Here is a 23,290-nt window from a genome sequence, read left to right as displayed (position 1 = left end):
TATATATATATATATATATATATATAGATAGATAGATATATAGATGTGTATTAGGTGTCTCATTCATGTTTTTTAAAAAAGTAATTCGATTAATGAGATGAAAAATAATTCGATAGATGAAATCTGATTAATCTCAATGAGATTGATATTTTATTTTTTCCTCTTGAAATGTATTGAGTTGATCCAATAAACGGAATCAAGCATGATGCCATCAAAGCATAACCCTATGTGTCTTGTAAAGAATCCCTTAAACATTTTTATAGAGCAATTAGTAGTAAAAAGTTCTTTATCCACACGAATTTTGCTCGGATGTAGAATATTCATTCAAAAGTTGGTGACAATATTCAATCATAACCGTTGGAATCATTCGAGATTTACTTTTTGAATTATGTCTAACTCACTGAAATGCTCAGAAAAAAAAAGCAAGTACATGAATAAAATATTCAATAATAAGAAAGAAGAAAAAGTTTGGATAGAGCAACTCTTAAGCATTTTTCTATCTCAAATACATCGATATCAATAGTGAATTATCATTTCAATAAATCATACTTATGATTAAAGAAAATTACATACATAATAATAGTCATAATGAACTATACAAACGTATATAAGATACGTGACAAATAAATTTGCCACCTCTTGTTTATTACAACACACACTCATCATCTAACCATGCACATGTGAGTACTTAACATACATCATGTCAAGTATGCAACACATACTAAGCATGTATAATGACACATTTCATGTTGATAAATTTTCAATTTATAATTTGAATTGCATTTCTTAATTATTTTATCACATATATATCCTGATCCTAATAAACAATCACTTAACCTTCCATTTTCTGTTAAAAATTATATTTATTGAACTCAATTTAATCATCACTGGGACATATCGAATCTTATACATTTATTATTACTTAAATTAATTAGTAGAGTCGATAATGGTACTGACGGAATCGAAAATCATCACGTTTTCCAGAAGTTTCCTAAATTAGATACTACAAAAAGTAACAATTATTTCTGAATGAAAATCCTGCGAGTTCCACTAAAAACACGTGAAAAAAATAGAGTGATTACTCATACCGCCAACTCAAGTTACCAGTTCCACGTGGCATTCTTTTTGTCTTTATTTACACAGGTCAATTTTCCCCATCAAATTTCCGATTTCATCCTCCATCGATGCAACTTCTCCTTCGAAGTTCGATCTACCCTCCTCCGGTTGCTTCCATTTCACGTCGGACCTAGGGTTCCGATGATCTCATCCACAAGTTTTCAGTGCCTTTGATTTTCTATTCTGCGAAGAATGACAAATTTTAGTGGAGCATTTTCCATCACTGAAGTTTCATCTCCCACCGAAGCAGGTCCGGCCCGAACCGGAACCGGAACCGGAACTGCCGGTAGAGATGACTTCATATTCCGGTTGTCCAGCTCAGCAACTGCGTGCCATGGGTTCTGGCACGATGTGATACTGGTATTACCATCGGTTTTGTTCGTACTGTACTTAGGGTTTCATGCTAGGAGCAACATTAAGAAGCTCAGTCATCGTCGGTCTTTTGTAATGATTGGATACTATGGACTTTTGTGGTTTGCTGTTCTTTTAAACCTTTGTTGGTGCTTTCTTCAGGTACTTATGACATTAGCTCGACGGTATTTATTTCCATGTTATATCACACTTGATAATTCATTCACTTCTTAGATATTTTATGATTTGTGTGGTAGTATTTGTATGTAGTTTCCAGATATGTGAATCTTATTTTCCTAAAAAAGAGAGGCAAATTTATGTTGGAATGGAGATCCTTCTCTTAGGGCAATATTGTGAAAGTCGACATTGGTTGTCCTGCTGGAGCTATTAAGGAGAGCTGATGGAGAGGAGTTCTCCTTAAGCCGGGGGTCGCTGGCTCTAGTTATTGGTTGGCAGAGGGTGCTTGGGATGACTGGGTATTTCAAAATTAAAAAGGAAGAAGATTTTCTTTTTTGATTACCGAAATCAAGCTACGTCGTGATTGTTACTATTTTGGGTAAGCTAAACATGGTTGTAACCTGACATATTTAATCGATTCTCATCCCAAAATAATGAGAAGTATTGCGGATTTGACTCTGGTTTCTGACTCATCAACTCATGTTGGTGCTACGACTTCCCCACTCAAGGGTGGGGCATAGCAGTTGATGGATTTGGAAAGAAGACCATGGTTTATCAGGCTTCCAATCCCAGTCAAGACATTAAAGTTCCATTAGGGTGGGAAGAGTTTCTAGGTAGATGTATTGGCGGAAGGATGCAAATACGTGGTGGAATAGTTAAGGTCCACTCTTATAGAAGAAAATGGTGCTATTGACTAGCTAATAGAGTATTATTCGCATTGTCTTTGAGATAGAGTTGAAAGGATAATTAGAGAATACGTATATCTAAAAAATCATGGTGATCGAACCCTAACTTAATCTAACCTTCGTGTTGTCTTCGTACTCCCTCTGTCCGGATTTATATGACATACTTCCCTTTTTAGTCTATCCCTAAAGAATGACCTATTTCCTTGTCAAACATTTAATGACACTATCAATAATTTACCCATGTTGGGTTCCACTATTTATAAATTTCATTTATTTTATGGTTAGTTTTGGAACATTGCAAAGTCTTCCCCTATTTTGTAGATTCTATGCCCGGTCAAACTACACCACATAAATTGGGTCCGAAGGAGTAATAAAAGACTCGAAACAATATAGATTCTCTGATTAGCATCATATGTTTCTGTAGTCATGATTTTTGAAATCATGGTACTGTCCTTAAACAAAATCCAGCAGAAAGAGAATTGTGCTTGATTAGTGTGGTCAATCTTTTCCTCGGTCTCTATGTTATGGAATGTGATTGAAAGTTTGTCATTTCTTGGGTGGCTTGTATCAGAGTTTGGAACGCATCTTACCTTCTGTATCAATGCTGTTATGATCTACGTTTTCCTAATGTTATCGAAGTCGTAAACCATTATGTTTATGTACTTCTGTTCCTTGAAATGCTATTGCATCATCTTTCCAAATTTGCAAAGCAGGTATGGCAGTGCACTCCAGGGAAGCAGGTGGCTTGGAATCTTTTATCGTTGTTTGCAACGTCTGCAATGCTATTTCTGGAGATTAGCATAGTGGCATTCTTACTTAAGGAGAATTATGCGAGCTGTTTGGAAACTTTATCACGTACTTTCATGGTTTCAGGCCTTTTTGTTGGCGTGGATTTACTGTTAAAGGTGAAGATTTCTTCATCTTGTTTCTTACTGTCTTTTGACTAATAAAGCAGTTTACTTAGCGCTAACAAATTGCACGCAGTTACAGAGAACCTGTTATCCATCCAAAGCATAAACTATATCACAAAATTGCCCTCCTGTTCAACCAATTTAAGGAATCCATTAAACTTAGTTTGCCTATAACTGAAATCTACAGGAAAGAAACACAGAGTATTCAGCACCAGAAATGTGGTTGGATTTGTTAAGTGTGTATTTTTCGGGTAAAACTTTGGCACAGAAGTCTATTTGTTCTCATTTCATATATTCACTTTCTTGAACCATGTTCTCCTTTCTTCTACGTGTGCAGCACCTACAACTGAATTTCTATGACTTTTCCTTTTGTACTGAAGCTTAGATGAAGCAAGTAATGTGTTTGATATTTGACTCAGTTTGCTTGAGCTGATTTTTTATTCAAGGTTCTGCACTGGCTGGAGAAATAGTGTAGTTCTGCATCAGCTGCCACTCTTGTTTTCATCTTTTAAGCTTAATTGAAAATAATGTGGAAACTCTCACAGTATTGGGTGTTGTAGTTTCCAGCTTTAAGTGAGAAGGCCAATTAAATAATACATGCTAAACACACATTCAAGGAGAAGGCGATTGTAGTTTAGAGAGAAGATTTTTGAGTCTGCTGTCTTGTGTATCTTTTATAACGTGATTGATTGGTTTGAGTTTTTTATACTCGCTACCAGGATAGACATAGGATCAAGATCTTGTGCTTTTGCAAGCCATGCTAAATCTGTAGTTGCATTTCATTGAAAACCTTTGGTGCTCTAACGAGATATTAAAATTATTTATCTCAATGTGATGTGTAATAACTCTTTGTTCAATTCCTCTGAATTTGAGGAAGGCCCTGTTCTGTTAGTTGCTGTAGAAGCTCCTCTTGTAACAAGAGAAATCAGTCTTACAACATAAGTGTGCTCTTTATCCTATGAGTAGTCACATCCATCCAGGGACACAGTATTTTTTTAGTTCATCATGATTGACGAAGGTTGGATACAGTACTTCCAGAACTGTTGTGCTTTTGGGACATGGATCATGCTAGTGAAACTTACTGTACTAAATAATGCAGTTGTGAGAGAGAAAGGGTGAGACAAGTAACTCATGCGTGCCTGGCTTGGAAATTTGTCCAGATAACTTGGTATATTGTTTTCTAATAATCACTTGGGTATGTTACCTAACCTGCAAAGGTGGAAACAAACAAGTACTATCCAAAAGATGTTCGAGATAGTTCTTCAATTTTACTCAGTTACTGTTTTGTGCCCCAGAGTTGTTGCTACTTACGACCAAATAAAGGGTAACCAATTAATTGTAGAGAGCGTATTTCTGATTTCTTTATATGGAAACACTTATGTGCCTTCCCGTCTATTCATTTGATCAGGCAATTTATATATTTGGACTTGGTATTCCACTTTTCCTTGACATGGAAATAGCTGATAGGGGGAAGTGGCGTGTCTGGAGCACCAACAAGCTTCTTCTTACTGCAGCTTATGGCTACATATTGTTTGTGCATTTCTCAAAGTGGAGAGATAAGCTGCCTCGTAAGTTTGATTTTTTATTTTCCCTACTTAACCACTTCCATTTCCCTGGTCCATCTCTTCGTATTAGGTCTAACATACAGTGTTTTCCATTATATGCAGCACGTCCAGCCTTTTACAATTACGTCATCGTCATGTTTGTGACAAGTGCTGTAATGTTATTTGCCTGTGGGCTTGCAGGCATTAGGGGTGGTTTTGGACTTTGGTATAGACAACTTTGCTTCCGTTACTATTACTCTTCCAAAATCAATAGTGTCTTTTCAACTGAATTGACATATGGGAATCGTTCAACTTTGCAGGTTGTATAATTTGACTGTAGTTTGTTATCACTCGCTTTATCTTCCATTTCTTTACGTGACGTTCCTGGCTGATTTTTTCAAGGTAATCTACCCGGACTAGTTATTTGTTGGGCACAAATGCAAGCATTCTCTTATTTCTATCCTCACAATTGCAGGAGGAAGATTGGCTTCTGGACAGCGCATACTACTCAGAGATGAAAGATGCAGGATTTTTTGATGCAGACGGGGAGTAAGCCTGTAGACAAATAAGCAGTTCCAACATGTAATTGTAAATATTGACTGGCTGGTATTATGAGAAACAAAACTAATAGTTATTCAAGTGATTGCATTGTCTAGCTTATTTGCTGGTTGAGATCACTGATCCACATGGCGGAGAAAAGTATAAGAAAAGAACAACTAAAATCTTATTGTAAAGATATGTAATTTTGAATAGACCATGCTAGCTAAATATTTGGGTTGAACTAATTGTTCACTGCAGTATAACAATATCAAGGGCGTTATACAAGGACGTTGGAGGATGATAACAATTGTGAAGTTGAATTTAACCGTCAGTCTTAATCACTAATCTGCAAAGTTAACATGATAAAGCAAATTTATGCTAATGACATGTCCTGTGGTAACTGTGCTAAGGCATGCAAAACTCGTTCTGTTGTTTAAACTCTGCAGCAACCATGGCAAATATGATTATCCAGATTAAGTCAATCCTTCAATAGAGTGTTCTTGTTCAAACCCAATGTAAGAATCCGATACTAGAATGAGCTTTATCCCCTGAAATAGAAACATCTCAACTTTTCAGTCCCAACAGAGAAGGTGTAACATCTTTTATATGCACAGAATGAAAAGAACATGTTTTTTTCCCCTTCCTGGAGTGGGTGGGTAGCTGGGAGGACTGAATCTTGACTCCAAGATAAGAAGACAAATGTGTCATACGCTATCTTCTAAAAGCTGATCTGTTATTAACTTCTATTTTTAATTTAATTTTGTTTGTTTGTGTTTGTGTGTGCTGGGGGAGAGTAGGTGTTTAATTTCTCAGAGACCATCATAAAAAGAAAATGACTGCTACTGGGACACTGATTCATCTAGAAGTGGGGGGAAACACCAGCTAACTGGTGTACAAAAAAATGTCAGGTTAAGTTTAATACCAAATAAGTAAGTGTATATACAATATCATCAGATATCAACCTGGAAATTGGTCAGAGTGGATGGCAAATCCATGTGTGTCTGCAAACGACCAGAGAAAGACACTCTCTTCAGAGCATACAGTTCACTTGCGGAAGTATTACAAAGGACTAACCACCAAGCTTCATCTTTTACCTGAAAGAGCAAAATGTCAAGTGTTTGACTTGCTCCAGATTACAAAACTAGGAGATGAAAATACCTTTGGATATCGTGGGATAAAAGCTTTTGCTGTTCTTCGCTGAGTATTTGCATCTTCCAATCTAATGTTCAAGGTTAAAATCTTTCCACCATTAGATTCCTTTGGCTGAATTTTAAGTCGAACTTGAATCCGAGGGAAATGCCGCATATCCTGTCCAAAAAGTAGAATTACGCAAATCAGATCTCAATTAGTATACGTGTTACCAGAAGCAGAGATTTTCTAGTACTTACCATGCACAGTACAAAAGTGGCTTTTGACAATTAATATTAGCACATACAATGATAAAGAGCATCATTACAAGCTCTCCCTAGCATAAAATCAAGAGATCCTTCAGTTTCCAGAGAGGAAATGGGAGGGCCCAAAAAACATGGAAAAAATACCCCGGGAATGATGTGTGAGGAAGGAAGGAAATTTTAGAACTCATAAAAAGTAGGTACAAAAGTTGGTCTTCCGACATCAAGCTGGGACAAGAAGTCGGGAATGCTACATCAACAAGGTTCTGCTGAAGACAATCAATTCTGTTGAAGATATAATTAAGCAAATACAAATGCACTCTCTCTAACATCTTTAAGCTTTTAAATGAGATATAACTTAACATGTCATCAGAGCAAACAAAGGTTTTGGGTTCGAGTCTCACTGTCACCCATTATCATAAAAGGAAATCAACGTGTTCGACCCATAAAAAAGAATTAGGCCCACATTAGGGGAGCATGTTGAAGTCGTAAGTAAATAAAAGCGTACTCTCTAATAGATTAAGCTTTTAGAAGAGATGATCATAAATTTTAGAATATCCCTCCATATGCTCGTCGTTATCGATATTCCCCATTTATCATTATACAACTTGATTTACAAAGAAGCATATCCACATGTGATTTATAGCTTAGGGCCGACAAAATAGTAAGATACTGGTACACATGCATTATGCAATAACTTTTTTAGAACATAACCGTTCACACTAACCTTCTAAGCATGTGGAGTTATGTTTGACGCTTGTTCAAACAAACATTCTTAGGATGCAATACATCAAGAAAAATTTCAGCGACAGGAGAGATGATTTATCCAAAACGTAATCAACTACTAAAACTAATTAGAACACCTGATACAGTTTCGAGGCAGCTGAACTTCCAGTGATAGCCCGCAATGATTCTGAAGGGCAATCCAACAGCTGCTGGATACTAGCAATTCCTTTTTTTTGCAATGAGTTGAGTAGATCATCAGTCATGCATGGTAACATCCAAAGAGGAGAGTCCCTATCAAACCACAAGCCCTGTAGATTAAACAAAGACAAATAATCAAATGATGCTCAAGGACAAAATCCAGTTGCTAATGACCTAGTTTATAATAAAGGGTAAAATCTAGTAAGAATACCAAAAACTTGTTCAAAACCATCATTTTAAAGATATTCTAAATGATCAACCAAATCAACCAACTAGCATTAATCCAAAACTAGTTGGAACAGTGTAAATCATCTGCATCTTTTCATCTCTATTCGGGCCAATTATGTTTTAATACTAGAATAATTGTCTTCGAAAACAGAATAGTGATTTTCAAATCACAAAGATACTCTAAATCTTAAACTTATTCCTATGTTGACAAAAAAGTCTTTACCCGAATAAAATACTCCATGCAAACACTGAAAAACTTTGATTGCATAAACAGACAACCAACCGATGAGGGACTCTTTACACTCCCCTCGCGCCTAGGGATGAACATCAGTCTTATTGCCGAACTAGTTCTCCTTCTCCCATCTGATATTTTCATAACAGTTATAGCCTCAAAATAGGCAATGAATTACGGACAACTTTTTCCTTCGCCGGTAGTTGCGAGCTAATTGCTAAATCGTTTCTAGTTTTGTAGGAGGCCATAACATCCAAAATCAAGAGAATTTCCTAATCTTTGACTTCGAAGTGAGAATGGTCACAAATAGGGAGAGAGAGAAAAAGAATATATTAAAGGTTTAACATCCTGAATGAACTGCTAGTGCCTGGGTAATTTATTAGAGGCCCAACATTGGAAATGACAATTGAGATGGGTCATGCTGTGATACCATTTGGGAGAAGTAAAATCATGGGAAAAATCATATTGAATTAATATAAGAAATAAATTACTGCACTGAGCCATATTTATATTACACTAAAATCCTTTTCCATATATGATACTATGTACAATCCTATTCTAACATATCCAAGCGCCCATGACTTGAGTTAGCTCTATTATATGCGGTTTTGACCTACTTGTGATGGTTGCTTGGTTCAAAACAGCCTTCCTCAGGAATCTTCAGTCGTCCCAGTCCATTCTTGAATTTCAAGGATTTCACATCTAGAAGGACTCGAGATCTGAAACAACAGTCACATGGCCCTCCCAGTGTCACGGGCCACTTTAACCTCGCCGGGTCCAGTAATTTTCGCTAAAACATTATTTTAGGCCTGCCATATATCCAATTCACACCTTTCATAGGTACACATCTATATATTGGTGCATATGGAGGTTTAGCATGACATAGCAAAACCATTTCATGCAGCCTCTCATTTAATTTCCATATGTGCTACTTACACCCTTCGTTTGGTGTTATCATTATATAATCTTATCTAAAATTTTGTATGAATATACATTCATCTTAATACCCTGATTTATATATTGTAACTGCACATCCATCTTAATATCTTCATTTCTATGATATTTATCTTGTTGAAATTGGACTTGGAGGACCAACAATCACTCCCATATATCATCACTAGGCTGACAACTGTTCTCTAGAAATTTACTTCGATATCGCATGAAGTGTGTTGGTTATGGAAAGTGTGTCAAGGAGCATATTTTGGTGCATAATACTAACCACAAACAATTTCTAGATGAAGGTTGAAAAGAAGCTGTTTCTTGTTCAGATACTTCAGAACTTTCACTTCATCTAGATATAAGAGTTAGTGATAAGCTGGATAACAAACATCTACATAGTGATATACATATTTTCCATGGTCAAGTAATTTGCAGAATGCAACAAAACAGAAACATGTTATACATCCATAAAGATCACATTTAGATAGCTGGAAGCTACTCTGAATAAGATTTATTCTTAACAGGAAGTAAAGGGAAAAAATAACGGGAATATGTGATGTTGTGTTGCACAATAGCTCAACTCTTATATCTTTGTACGTTGGAATTGATGACAAAACAAACCAAAAAAAATTAATTTTTATCAACAATTTGGAATTTGACAGTTGTTTTTCTTTACTCTCATTACAAGGTGAATTTTTTATTTCTTTTTTTGAAAAAGACGAGTTTGTATTCCATATAAGGACATGTTGGCAACCCCAAAATGAGAAAAGAAAATGATAGGAATAGAGAAATTAGTATAAAAGAGTTGATAGTAGTCCATTTTAAAGTGAATAGATAAAGGAAGCTTTGGAAGCAGTAGAAAGACCTGCATGACCATTTGCAACAGATGCATGCAGGTAATGGTACTTGAGAGCCATCCACTGTTGGCACAAATATCTATCATAGCCTGGATAACACGTATACTTTGATCCAGCACAGACTTTAAGTCTGTGACATAATCGCTGATTGGCAACTCTGATTGGGAAAAATGAGCCTGCAAAAGTGAGATGTGTAAGGAAAGAGTAGAAGAGCAAAAAATATTATAACCTCCAGGACCTAGTTCAGGTAGCAAACTTGAGGGACTTGTGACTTGGGTCATACGTTCGAGCTCTGCGCCATGCAAACTAAGTTTGGTATTTAAGTGGAGAAGGGTAAAAAGAGAGGGGAGGAGGGGGCATCATCCCCAGGTTACGGAGGCTGCGGTTGGTCCCTGAAAGATATATTGACTTTAAGTAGAATCTAGCAGACAAAGCCATAACCCATACCTGAAAGAGCAGATTTGCTTTCACATGAGGATCATCCAGGCGATTGTGGTCGACAGCATACGGAACTTTCTCAGCTAATTTTTCATTGTAGTTTTCCTGGAATAGGTGATCAATAAGCAGATGATGTGTACAACATACAAATAAATAAAGAAGTAGTTGATGCATAGTTTGATAGTTTCAAATCCACAGGCAATTTCTTAGCGGAATATACATACTAATTTAGATTTGCAGACAAAATAATTCAGAAGTGTCTGCAACAATTGGTGTAATGCCAGGACATCAATGTTATTAGTTTACTAGTTAGAACTAGCAAGTAATATACAACTAAGGCAAAAAAGTAAAGAAATTAAGAGAGTTGAAAACCAACAAACCATTGTTCAGCAACAACTGTCTTCAAATATATATATATATATTGCAAGCTTAAAAATTACCTCATTATGCCTCACTGGGAGCTCATCATATTCAGAAGCACCAGACAGTATTTGTAGGAAAACCTGGGGTGAAAGATAAATAGGAAGAAATGCCAAGAAATATAATTTAAAAACATTGAAATAGAGAAATAAGGATTGGACATCCATGTTAGGTGTTCTACAAACCTCAAGTGATGTATCAGATCCTATTTTTGAGCCAAACATTGATACAGTGGTGTACTTCAGATAATACTGAGATGCTATTGAGCCCAACATCAGTGGTTCAACACTGTCCTCGGTAATCTTGATGCATCCAGAGTCTTCAAGATCCTCAAATGTGCTTTGCACCAAGCTGTTTATAAATAATGTGAGCACACACAGAAATATACAAGAAAAGCTATTTCAAGAGTATGTAGTGCTTTCATTTTACCTAGACAAATAAGAATTTAGAATCCCAGGTTCTGCATGCTCTAGGCCATAATAAGCTGGGTTAACCATCTGCAAAAACTTCTATGGTTAACAAACATAATAACTAGCAGGGAAAGAACAGTACACTATTTTTGGTAATTCTTCAAACATAAAAGATTTTCTTTGATGACATCGTCAATCCACAGAAATGCATTAGTAGATTGAGGTGAAAATTGACTTTCTTCTCATCCTTTTCATTTAGGTGACATATCATCTCCTCCTTTATCTTCTATTTTTTTAAAAAAATTTGGTAACATCCTTCTTTACCTCAATGCTTCCCCCTTCCCAGGGGAAACAGTGCTCGCCTACTTTTCCCTCTGAGTGTCCTGAACCACATATTAGTGACTGGAGGTGGAGGGACCTTGCCAATAGGGCAAGAATTCCATTTGAAAAACGGAATAACCAATTATTCCCTATTGTTACTAACCCATAGATCAATTATTCACTATATAAAAGGCATCTATACAGGCAGTACACAGAAATGTAACTTTTCTTTTGTTCTTTCCCACAAGGTGGAAAATACTACACATGCAATATTAACACCTATAGTTGGCACTGCATTTGTTGGGGCGGAAGGATAAATCAGCTCTCTCATTTTAAATCTAAAATAATCTTATGTTACATAAATAAATAATTTTTTTCTGCAACCCAATACACAAGGGTCAATCAAGTTAGATAATTACTACACATAATTTGTGGATTAGCTATTCCTATCCCTTAAGGTCTGGTTAAAGCTGACAAGAGCTATTTTAACTTGCGCTTTGACAAGACTTTGGTACGTGGGGTAGACCTCACTTTCTCCTAACTTTTCTTTCGTAGAAAATGCTTGGATGGTATCTAGCAGCAGTAAGCTTGTAAAAGCACATCAAACAGACACATATTTTCTTGTGCAACTATAGCTGCTGCCTGAAGTGTGTTCCCTTTGTCTGCTTGTTGATTACAATAATATAGATTTTGGAGTCCACCACAATCTGAAACAAATCCTTTTACCATAAAGATCACCAAGTAGATATTAATCAGACAACTACTGATGCTTGATACAACTGAAATTAGCCCTTTACCCACCACTTCCTTTTTCCAGTTTCAGTTGGTCACATGTTGGTAATGCTAATTTAGAAAATAAAATTTGAGACTTCCGAAAAAGATAACATAAGCAAGATAAAATCAGAACAAGGTTGCACTATTGTGGCCTCCCTTAACTTTTCTTTTGGCAAGCTAAATTAATGAACTATTAAATCTCCCGTGTTACCTTTAGTCTACCTCATTATAAAGGACTCATTTCCTTTACTGGATTTCCATTTATATGTTCTTCACTGTAGGAGACACAACTTAGTTACCTACATCTTCTTTAGAAATTTCATATTAATATATTTGCCTTAGTAACCCATATCAATTGGCAACCAAGTAACCTACTTATTACTGATGATTACTTGCTGAAAGAAAAACATGCATCAAGCAGTCTTAATATGATGATGGTGGTTCCTAACTTAGCATTGCCATTGCTACAAGATTGAAATTTTTTCTTGATCGGTAATGCAAGACTAAAAATTTGGAGCAACAAAATAAATTCACTGCCATAGGATCACAAAACCATACCAATCTACGAAACAAGTAGGTCCAAGTGAGATAATGCACAGCGTCCTCTTTATGAGAGATTGTCCCAGTAACAATCTCAGCGTTCATGTGGTCATGCAGTTGCTCTCTCAGGCTACTTTCAACTGGGAATGGTTCATATAGAAACTGCAAAAATAAAGCATAAATGTTGAATAATAAAATAGAATAGAATAGTTACTTAGATAATCAAAATAAAGGAAAAGCAACAGTACAGTCATGTTCAAAGAAAAGAATTATAGATAACCTTTTTATAAAAGCTCTTCTTGGGTTCATGAACAAGAATAACAGCTTTCCCATGTTGATCATATTGTGGACGACCAGCTCGACCCATCATTTGTAATATATCAGTGATTGGGAAATCAACATATCTTTTTGCTTTCCCATCATAAAACTCTGTTCCCTGCAGAAGGATTTACATATTTTAAACAGCAAATATGGTGCGTATCCTGAGGTGATGAATTTTGGCAGTCATCAAGAAGGACACAGTATTTGTTACGATGAGCAGATTAAACTCATCGAAATAATGCAAGGCGAAGAAATGTATTTAATTTATTACTTCGAGAGAAAGGAAGACTTAATAATTTACCTACAGCAACAAGATGACAGATAGAAGAACTTCACAAAAAGAATACCCAAAATATTTTGCATGAACCAGATGATTCCACTTATGTTTTAATGACCCCACTCTAAAGACAAGAAAAGGGAAGTGCTAGCTTGAAGAAGATTTGGGGGCAAGATCGATTTTTTTGGAGTATTTTCCAAACATAAATAATAAAAGGAAAAGGTATCTAGCAACTTCGAATAATCTTCAAAACTTTAGTTACAAATAATAACATCTAAGGGACTCAATTTGATGGTAAAAAATGGATTAAACCAAACTTAAACCAGTAAAATATCACATGATCCAGTAACACATTAAAAGTGTGATGTAACAAACAAAGATGACAATTAGCCCATGGTATGAGTGCCTTCCAGTGGGAGATGATATTATAACATTCCAGTCTTTGACCTAATTCTTGAAGGTGGATAAAACGACATACCTTAATAACAACCAAATGTGCAGGAAGGTTTACACCCCATGCTAACGTACTTGTACAAACCAACACCTAAAAAGATGCAGCCAAAATGACTCAAATGTAATTTCCAATTTCATCAAATTATTACTCCTACAGATCTACAAATTTCAGGATGACATAGTTGCCTGGATCTTGTTGTTTGCAAACAGTTCCTCAACCAATGATCTGTCTTTATCATTCAGCCCGGCATGGTGTAATCCAATTCCAAATTGTAAGGTGTGCTTCAAGTTCTGGTCTGTGACTTGAGAAAGAACCATCTGAAGTGAATCTTCTGGCATGCTTATGAACTGCCTTGGGTGCTCATCTGAAGCAGCAAACTTCAAGATCAGGAAAAAAAATGACAGATTAGTTACCATCAGTACGCAAAAGAAATATTTTGATCGATACAGTTTGAATTTTTGCCTCACCTGGATAAGGTCCAGTGCTGTAAGCCTTGTTTGGCGACGAGAGGAGACAAAGATTAGAACTGGTTTTGTTGGTGAATGTGTACATATAGCAGCATATGTGGGCTTGTTCATACTATTCATCCTCGGGCAGTAGAACTTCCCAGGATATCCCTGTTAAAAGAAATGACCTATAAATCAAGATTAAAGCATGATACTATAGGTAAATATATTTCAGTATGCTTCACTTGGGTAGCTCATATACTGCTTCACTTGCCTGAATATGAACTTCAAGAGGAACAGGCCTCACACTTGGCTTGAAATTGAAGAGGCCAGTTTCATCGACACCCAACCAATCAGCCAAATTACTGGGTTCAAGGACAAATGTAAGAATTTCATTTAAAAGTTACCTACCAAGATAAAAGGTGGTACCCAAAACAATCTATAGAGAAAAAACTCCACAAAACCAATTAGCATTTTGCACACAACACGAGCAAGAAATATAGATACAATGAAACACATACTGTGCATTTGCTAATGCTGTTGACAGGCCAACAAACCGAACTGGCCGCTCTGTTTGAGAAGATATATATCTCATCCTTGAGACAATAACCTAGAACCAGAAAAATCTAGCATTAGACATAATCAAGAGATTACAATATAGTCAATAAACCAAGGACCATTGCAAGGGACAAGAGAATGGGAGACATTCAGTGACAGCTGTGTACCTCAAGTATGGGTCCTCGATCAGCTCCAAGTAAATGAATCTCATCCAAAATCATAAGCCCAACCTATAGATGTAGGTTTGAACATTTGATTGTGGTTAAGAGAGCATTCATGAACAGAATGTTCATATATAATTTTGATATTAAGTACCAATAGCTAAAAAAAAAAGGAATAAAAACGAATGAGATATTGCACCTTAGTGACATAGCTTCGACTATGCCAATTGCGACTAATACCATCCCACTTTTCAGGAGTGGAGATTATGATGTCTGCTGACAAGAGAGCCATTAGATCCGGGGTGTAGTCACCAGTCATTTCAACCTGCAGAAGATATTTGAGTTAGTAGTGATATCACATGTAAGTGCATAATAATAATGCCCAAACAAAAGAAACTGCACACACCATCTTCTTTCCAAGTTGGGAAACAAGACGCTTTCTCCAGTCCGTCATTCTCTCCCGAACAATAGCCTTTAAAGGTGCTATATAGATAACCTGCATATAGAAAATCATTGAAAGATCATTAGCTATTACGAAGTTGAGATACAAGCATAATGATGGGAGTCTTGAATAGACAAAACTAAATACATAGTTTCGCAACAATTTTTTTTTTGACCAGGCAAATGATTTTTCTTTTATCAGGGAATCCTTTTTTTCTTTTTTTTTTTGAAATAGACAACTTCGTATTCACACAAAAGAGCTCATCAAGGAATTGATTAGGAGGGATTTACAAACCCCCAGGGGGTGCCATCATTCTCGAACCCAAAAAAATCAAAAAGTTTACAGTTGGCCTATAAACTCATCTAAACTATCTATTTCCCCCACTAAATCTTGCTTACACCAAAAAAACAGAAGGCTAAGACATCTCATCTTGATCATCTGGAAACTGCTAGTCCTCCCTTTAAAGCACCTTTTGTTCCTTTCTTTCCATTGTGACCACCAAATGCAAGCAGGTACATTTTTCCACCAATCTTCCTTTAATCCTCTCTTCCCAATTCCTTGCCATTGTGTTAGTACCTCAAAAGTGGTTTTGGGCATTGACCAATCGACCCCGAGCATACAAATGAACATGTTCCACAGATCTGTAGCCATCCTGCAATGCAAAAATAAGTGGCCATTTACTTCAGCCTCTTCTTCACACATATAGCACCTCGAGCAGATCTGTATACCTCTTCTTTGTAGCACTTCGTGGGTTAGACAAGCTCTTCTAATTACCAACCAAGTGAAGCAAGCAACTTTTAAAGAATCTTAATCTTCCATATTAATTTCCAGGGCCAAACTGTTGTCAGAAAATGGCTGGTGTTCCTTTCCCAGTAACAGGACTTTACAGTAAAAACTCCCCTGCTATGCAGTTTCCAAACTGGTTTGTCGTGCTCTGCATTGATGCCAAGGAACGAGTTCAAGGCCTGAAGTAATTATGTTACTCTTTCAACCTCCCAATCATTAAGGTTCCAGCCTTGAGGACTCCACATTTGCGCTATCATGTCGTTCTGTTGTAAGCTAATAATGTACAAGTCAGGAAAAAGTATCCTCATTTTCACATCGCCTAACCAGATCTCATTCCAGAACCTGATCTTCAGGCAATTCCCAAATCTGAAGGTCACCTGCGCATTGAACTCAGTCCACATTCTCCTGATAGTTTTCTATACTGAGCACCCAAAGGTACCATTCACCTCTTTAGTATCCAATTGTTCTCTAGGCCATATTTCTCAGCTATGAACCTCCTCCATAGAGCTGTATCTTCGTAACAGAATCTCCACAACCATTTTTGCAGCAAACTAGTGTTCTGAGTACTCAAATTCTTAATGCCCAGACCTCCTTGTGCTTTGCTCATTATTACCTCTTTCCATTTTACCAGGTTGTATCCTTGCTTCCCTTTGTTCCCTTGCCAGAGGAACACCCTTCTCAACTTGTTGAGTTTCTTTCCAATAATTGTCGGTAGTGGAAAGAGACTCAGCATATAAGTTGGAAGGGCATCCAGAACTGATTTTATGAGAGTCACTCTACCTCCCAGAGACGAATATTGACTCTTCCACCTTGCCAACTTCCTTTCACTTCTCTCCAAAACTTCACTCCATACTTCCAAGTCTTTGTTCTTGGCTTTCAAGGGCATCCCCAATTATTTGGTGGGAAGAAAAGCTACTTGGCAGCCTAGGTTGTCAGCTAGGCCTTGCATATTATTGACTTGATTAACTGGGAACAGACAGCTCTTCTGCCAGTTCACATGTAAACCTGAAATGGCTTCAAATATGGTTAGTATTGCCCTCAGATGCCTAATTTGTGACACTTCTGCACCACAGAACACAAGAGAATCATCTACATACAGTAGGTGTGTGATCTCCATGTTATTAGCTCTGTTAGCATATGCACCAAACCCTTTTATCCACCCCAGTTCATTAGCCTTTCTAACCATGTAGTTGTGTCCCTCCATTGCTAGAAGGAATAAGAATGGGGACATGGGATCTCCTTGTCTCAGTCCCCCTTCTGCTTGAAAGAAACCTTCTGGACTCCCATTTATAATGATTGAAAACTTCACTGTTGACACACAAAACTTGATCCAATTCACCCATTTTCTCCCAAACCCCATGTCACTCAGAACTTTGAATAGGTAGTTCCAATTCACATGGTCGTATGCCTTCTCTATGTCCAATTTGCATAGGATACCTGGTATCTTTTGCTTTACCCTTGAATCCACCAACTCATTAGCTAATAAAGAAGCATCCATTATCTGTCTATCCTTCAAGAAAGCCATTTGATGCTCGTTAATCAGTCTTCCATAACTGTTTTCATTCTTTCCGTGATCAACTTAGCGATAATTTTGTACATTCCACCAATCAAACTTATTGGCTTGAAATCCTTGAGTTCCTCTGCTGCATACTTCTTAGGGATTAATGCCACAAAAGTGGCATTCAAGGATCTTTCAAACACTTCATTCTGATGGAAGTTATGAATTGTTTGCATCACATCATCCTTTATGATCTCCCAACACTCCTTGAAGAAACACATAGTAAAACCATCTGGGCCGGGGGCTTTGTCCCCATCACACAATTTGAGAATGTGTATCACTTCCTCTTCTGAGAATGGTCTCTGCATCCATTCTTGCTCCTCTTGACTTATTCTGGGGCAGTTCATCATCACAAAAGGTGGCCTCCAGCTTTCTGATTCAGTGTATAGCTTTTTATAGAAATTTGTTATATGCTCTTTGATTTCTTTTGGGTCTTTGCTCTCCTCCCCGCTAATAACCAATCTATCGATGGTGTTGTATCTCCTATGTGCTGTTGCCACTGGAGTTGTATCTCCTATGTGCTGTTGCCACTCTTTGAAAAAACTTGGTATTATTTTCTCCTTGCTTTAGCCATAATACTCTAGATTTCTGTCTCCAACTGGACTCTTCATTCTTTGCTAACTCTTCTAGCTCAACTAGGATAGTGCTCTAATTATCATCTTATCCTCTGTCAGCATTCTGTCATTCTGAATCAAATCGATCTCAGCTAGCTCATTTAGTAGCCTGTTTTTCTTGTTGATGAATTCCCCAAATGTTACACCGCTCCATTCTTTGAGTTTCTGCTTTAGCATCTTTAATTTCATGCTAAGTTTGAAGTCTGGTTATCCTTCCACAATAAAACCATTCCACCAGTCCTGAATTAAATTTTTAAAACCCTCTACATGAGTCCACCAGTTTTCGAATTTGAAGTAAGGCTTCCTCTGTTCCCAATCACCACATTGTAGCATAATGGGGCTGTGATCAGATATAACTCTAGGCATAATTTGTTGTCTAATATTTCTGAATTGTTCTTCCCACTCAGTTGAGTATAGAAACCTATCCAGCCTAGCAGCACTGTGATGGTTAAGTCCTCTGAACCATGTGAAAATCCCACCCTTTAGACAAGGGTCATGTAATTCCATGTCCTCTATCCACCTCGAGAAATCACTCATGACATTGGTTATTCTCCTGCATCCTCTCCTTTCTGCCATTGTTCTAACAGTGTTGAAATCCCCACAGGTGACCCACGGACCTCCACACAGCTCCCTTACTGCAGAAATTTCTTCCCAGCATTCTAATTTTTCAGTTCTAGTATGTGGAGCATACACACCCGTGAGAAACCAGCAAAAACCATCTTGGACAGCTTCGAATTTGTATGTAATTGAGAATTTGCCTTCCTCTACACTATTGCCCACCCAAATTCTTGAGTCCCACATAATCAGGACCCCCCCCCTCTACTGCCATCGGCTTCGATATATGCACACCTCATCCATCTACTGGTCCACAATTGTTTTGCAATCTTATCTACATCCTTGTTGATTTTTGTCTCTTGAAAGCAATAAACATCAGCTCTCCATTTTAGTAGAGAGCTTTTAACCAGATTCCTTATTGAAATCCTGTTAATCCTCCTAACATTCCATGATAATATATTTACTTTCATTTGAGAAGTAGTGGCTGGATTCTCCCTCTGTTTCTTACACCTTCAACTTCCTCATTCAAATCTGACTGCAAATTCTTCAGCTCATATTTGTCAATTCCTCTGTGTCGAGAAACTGCTGCTTCACTATTTTCTCCTTTCTTCTCCATCCCCCTCTTTCTTTCATCGAGCTTCATCAGTAGTGCATGTGTTTCTCCCCTAAAGCCTTCAAACGCCACTCCGTAAGTTCTGCTGAGTTCCAAAATATGTGAACTTATCCAATTGGATGCTTCGACCTCTGCATCTGTCTTGTCACCAGGACTTTGTATGGATACCGGCTCAGCATCATGAATCGGTTGGATTTGCAAGCCTTCTTCTGGCAATTTTTGTACTCCTGAGTTCTCCCCACCCTCCTTAGGTTGGTCGATCTCCTTTGCTTTATTTCGAGTTGGATCAACAACCTCTTTCATCTGATTAATCGACTCTCTGCAATTAAGATTTGCAGAGTTGATGATGTTCTCCACCGAATTCGCTTCTTCCATTTTGTTGTACACATGTAGGAACTGATACACTAGTTCCTTGATGTCCTTTAACCGTTCGAGAAAACTCCCCTGCCTATCACATATTATGTCCAGCTTTTTATTTAAAAGACCCCCTTTTTAGTTTGCTCTGGCCCAAGCCTTTGAGCCGGGCTTTGTTTTGAATTGGGCTCGCCCTGGCCCATTCCTTTATTTATTTTCAAAATCTTCCCATGTTCTTCTGCCAAAACACGTGATTCGCCTGCTATGTTTATTGCTTTTTGACTTTGCAGGAAATTCTCGCCTTTCCTAGTGGTCCTCCGCCTCGTATCCGCTGGGTAATGACTTCACAATTCTGATCTTCTCCGGCGAGCACCCTTGCCGGCGATTCTGTCCAAATTTGCATCGTATAACATATTTCACCCCCATCAATAGTCACCTCTTTGGGCATGTTTACTCCATCTCCTTTTGATTCTGATTCTTGCCCACTTTTATTGATGTTTCAATTGGGTTTCCTCTTCTTTATCTACCCACCCTCCGCAAAAATCTCCTATAGCCTTGAAAATTTTCTGGTCCCAGAATTGCAAAGGTAACCCTAAAATTCTTACCCAGGTCGAGCTTTCTGTACCCCTCTCGCTTCTCGTACTTATCGTCGGGTTCCACCATTGGAGGGTAACTGACTTATTTCTCCACTCCCAGTCTCCCTCGATCACTTGCTCTGCTGTAACCCTAAGTGCAAACTCAAATAAGAAGAGCCCATTGCCCATTTCATAAATGTTCAGACTATGTGTCTGTTTCCATAGTCGATTGGCCCATCCCGTGACTTCTGCAAGAGTCGTTGTTTCTCCGACTCTAGGTTCAAAGACACCCACCAAATTCCTCTTTAGCACTTTACTATGCTCCTCTGGATCATCTTTAACAAAGATGCAGATACACCTTCTCCTTTTCATCAGCTTTTGACCCCTTGTTAGCCCATTTAAAGCTTCTTAGAACTGTAGCATAAGGAATGTCCCTGTTCACTAGCCTATGATTCCCCAAGCTCGTTGACTTTTTGTGACTATTAATGAATCTCACCACCTTTTCTGCAATGCTCAACCACCCTACCCTGAATTGAATGCTAGTTCAGGTATGATAATTATTCCCCTCCTCCTGCCTCTCACATTTATTAGAGTGATGTAGCGACCGTATTTATTGTAGTTCCTAGAGCAGAAAACTTCTGAGAAACTGTCTTTCTTCTTCCATCCTCTTCACCGTGTTCCCCCTTTGTAGTGATGCCTCCCGCCATGTTTGCACGATCCATTCCATTGTCATCTCATTGAAAGTTGTTCTCGTAACAGATTTCCTATCCCACTCTGTCCAATCATACCAAGCACCCGCCGTGCCAAGTGTTCTTGAGATATCAAAGGCTTTGAATCCAACTGCAAAATAAATAGGGAGGGAGAAGAGAGAAGAAAAAAAAGAAGAAGAAACTGGAATCCGGTGATCGGAAGAATCACCGGAGGTGTAGGGGAGGGACCCCACTGGTTAGGACATTCCTCGATTTTTGCGTCTGGGAGCTTTTTTAATTTTAATCCCTCGTGACTTTAACAAGTTATATCACCGATTCTTATTTGCCTTGGAAATGGATGAAGTGATGTGGCATATTCAAGAGGAGGTATCACTGTGTATGTGATTTGCAGATGACATAGTATTGATTGGCGAGCCATGCCGGAGTTAATGGAGTTAAAAATAGGCTAGAGGTTTGGAGACAACAAAAAATCTAAGGGATCTGAAGGGATCAGGTTGAGCAGGACTAAGACAAAGTATTTGGAATTCAAGTTCAGTGACATAACTCACGAGGCAGATGTGGAACTGAGGATAGATACTCAAGTCATCCCTAAGAGAGGAAATTTCAAGTACCTTGGGTCAAGAATCCAAGGAAACGGTTGATAGTGGATTAAATGGAGGCTCGCATCTGGTGTCTTGTTTCATAAGAATGTGCTACCAAGACTTAGAAGGTAAGTTTTATAAAGTGTTTTTTATCATCAGGTAAAGTAATCATTAATAATAACAAGGCTAACATGGTTGTATCCAAGTGGTGTACCCCAAAAGAAAAAGACCTATAGCATATTATTCTCTCCGAAAGACACCCAATCATCTATACACCGAGGAACTACATGGATGCACCAAAAGAAAATAAGGGATCAGAGACCACTCCTCATTATATTGACACATAAAAACTGATGAAAACAAGTGATTATGCATGTGGAAGCACTTAGCAAAACTAATCGTAACAACATACCTTCATATCGGGCTGTGTATTGAATAAATGGAGCATAGCAAGCTCAGCTGATATTGTCTTCCCACTTCCAGTCGGAGCTCCTAAAAGGATATTTCTGTCCGTGTGATAGAGCACATGAAAAGCCTGCCAAAATTGATTTGATTTAAGCTATTGCTGATATTGACTAGACAATTAATCAAATTTAAGGAAACAAGAAAATGAGATATCACCTGTGTTTGTATAGGATTGAAGTGTGAAAATTTATACAAGGCCTCAAAAGTTCCATTGCCAAGTGCAGTCACAGGAAGGGGTTTCAAATCTAGAAGCTCAGTGTGGGACGTTTGGGTCTGAAAAATCATTCATTCAAGTCAGAGAAAACCAACACCCAAAATTCAAACTTTAGGACATATTGCAGATATTCAACAACATAGAGATAAATATAAGTTAATAAAACAACCTCTGGAAGAGCAAGGTTGTGGAAAGTTATTGTGTGCAAAGCTTCTGCTTGTAGCCACGAGTCAGAAACAGCACGAATGTAGTACTGTGGAGGATGTGGCTCAAAGATTGGCACAGTAAAGGACAGTTTCTGTGGATCCGCTCTAGCCATCTTCTTTGTGAGGGTGAAGAGCTCAGAATGGTAAATGTGGTCATTCTCAGAATCCTAAGGCAGTTATTAGACAAATGATTAGTACGATAAGCTAGTACAAAATCAACAAAAAATCAACAACAATATCCTAGCCAAGTCATAAATTCAAAATGGCTCGAACTGAAAAATCCTTTCCTCCATGCAAAATGAAACTAGAAGAGTTCCAATTGAAACATTTAACATATTAAGGAAAAAACATGACTTATATGGGCCAACTTGATGGGATGGAAACAAACATTTGAAAAATATTTTAAGGGGAGGGTGAAATTCAAAGGTAACCATTGCCATGTTGTTTGTTAGCTGGATGGCAAGCAATATTGAAAATCACTCACTATGTCTCAGACTACAGCCCATAAATTTGTCAGATAGAAACAATTCCGACTTGGCTTTGATTAAAGTTTACCTTATATCATATGCATCCTTTGTTTTGTTCTCTTTTTTTTTAATCA

The 23,290-nt window shown here is 37.7% G+C and overlaps 2 protein-coding genes across 4 annotated transcripts in view; one reads left to right on the top strand and one right to left on the bottom strand.

The window, feature by feature from the left end:
• The first annotated feature begins 1,115 nt into the window (after positions 1-1,115).
• LOC107023088 (transmembrane protein adipocyte-associated 1 homolog) lies at positions 1,116-5,537 on the top strand. Of its 2 annotated transcripts, XM_015223637.1 has the most exons (6): positions 1,126-1,629; positions 3,044-3,235; positions 4,650-4,809; positions 4,909-5,011; positions 5,106-5,187; positions 5,261-5,537. In XM_015223637.1, exons 1-6 carry the CDS (start codon positions 1,309-1,311, stop codon positions 5,336-5,338), a joined length of 936 nt encoding a protein of 311 aa, XP_015079123.1. In that variant the 5' UTR covers positions 1,126-1,308; the 3' UTR covers positions 5,339-5,537. The 2 variants fall into 2 exon arrangements, with proteins under 2 accessions (XP_027773577.1, XP_015079123.1); XM_027917776.1 differs by lacking the exons at positions 5,106-5,187; positions 5,261-5,537 and adding an exon at positions 5,188-5,220 and having other exon boundaries at positions 1,116-1,629; positions 4,909-5,105.
• Positions 5,510-23,290, bottom strand: part of LOC107023087 (DExH-box ATP-dependent RNA helicase DExH14) — a 35,872-nt gene continuing 18,091 nt past the window's right edge. For both annotated transcript variants that reach the window (XM_015223635.2, XM_015223636.2), the window contains exons 28-49: positions 22,653-22,856; positions 22,426-22,542; positions 22,217-22,339; positions 15,423-15,512; positions 15,216-15,341; positions 15,023-15,085; positions 14,819-14,907; positions 14,572-14,662; positions 14,319-14,468; positions 14,037-14,228; positions 13,876-13,941; positions 13,080-13,235; positions 12,818-12,961; positions 11,184-11,251; positions 10,940-11,105; positions 10,775-10,837; positions 10,344-10,439; positions 9,905-10,072; positions 7,580-7,750; positions 6,484-6,633; positions 6,288-6,419; positions 5,510-5,873 (exon numbers count right to left, since the gene is read on the bottom strand). In XM_015223635.2, coding sequence (XP_015079121.1) covers positions 5,799-5,873; positions 6,288-6,419; positions 6,484-6,633; positions 7,580-7,750; positions 9,905-10,072; positions 10,344-10,439; positions 10,775-10,837; positions 10,940-11,105; positions 11,184-11,251; positions 12,818-12,961; positions 13,080-13,235; positions 13,876-13,941; positions 14,037-14,228; positions 14,319-14,468; positions 14,572-14,662; positions 14,819-14,907; positions 15,023-15,085; positions 15,216-15,341; positions 15,423-15,512; positions 22,217-22,339; positions 22,426-22,542; positions 22,653-22,856 — 2,700 coding nt within the window. In that variant the 3' untranslated portion in view covers positions 5,510-5,798. The remainder of the gene's footprint in view (positions 5,874-6,287; positions 6,420-6,483; positions 6,634-7,579; positions 7,751-9,904; positions 10,073-10,343; positions 10,440-10,774; positions 10,838-10,939; positions 11,106-11,183; positions 11,252-12,817; positions 12,962-13,079; positions 13,236-13,875; positions 13,942-14,036; positions 14,229-14,318; positions 14,469-14,571; positions 14,663-14,818; positions 14,908-15,022; positions 15,086-15,215; positions 15,342-15,422; positions 15,513-22,216; positions 22,340-22,425; positions 22,543-22,652; positions 22,857-23,290) is intronic.

Source organism: Solanum pennellii, chromosome 6 (assembly GCF_001406875.1).
Source record: "Solanum pennellii chromosome 6, SPENNV200".
In the NCBI taxonomy this organism is placed as follows: Eukaryota; Viridiplantae; Streptophyta; class Magnoliopsida; order Solanales; family Solanaceae; genus Solanum; species Solanum pennellii.
This window is presented reverse-complemented; position numbering and strand designations above follow the sequence as displayed.

What these genes read in the sequence shown, in the direction of transcription:
- LOC107023088 (XM_015223637.1), top strand. Translation starts at nt 1,309, where the DNA reads ATGACAAATTTTAGTGGAGCATTTTCCATCACTGAAGTTTCATCTCCC. An exon ending in TTTGTTGGTGCTTTCTTCAG is followed by an intron (nt 1,630 to 3,043) that starts GTACTTATGACA and finishes TTTGCAAAGCAG; the next exon opens with GTATGGCAGTGCACTCCAGG. An exon ending in TCCTGGCTGATTTTTTCAAG is followed by an intron (nt 5,188 to 5,260) that starts GTAATCTACCCG and finishes TCACAATTGCAG; the next exon opens with GAGGAAGATTGGCTTCTGGA.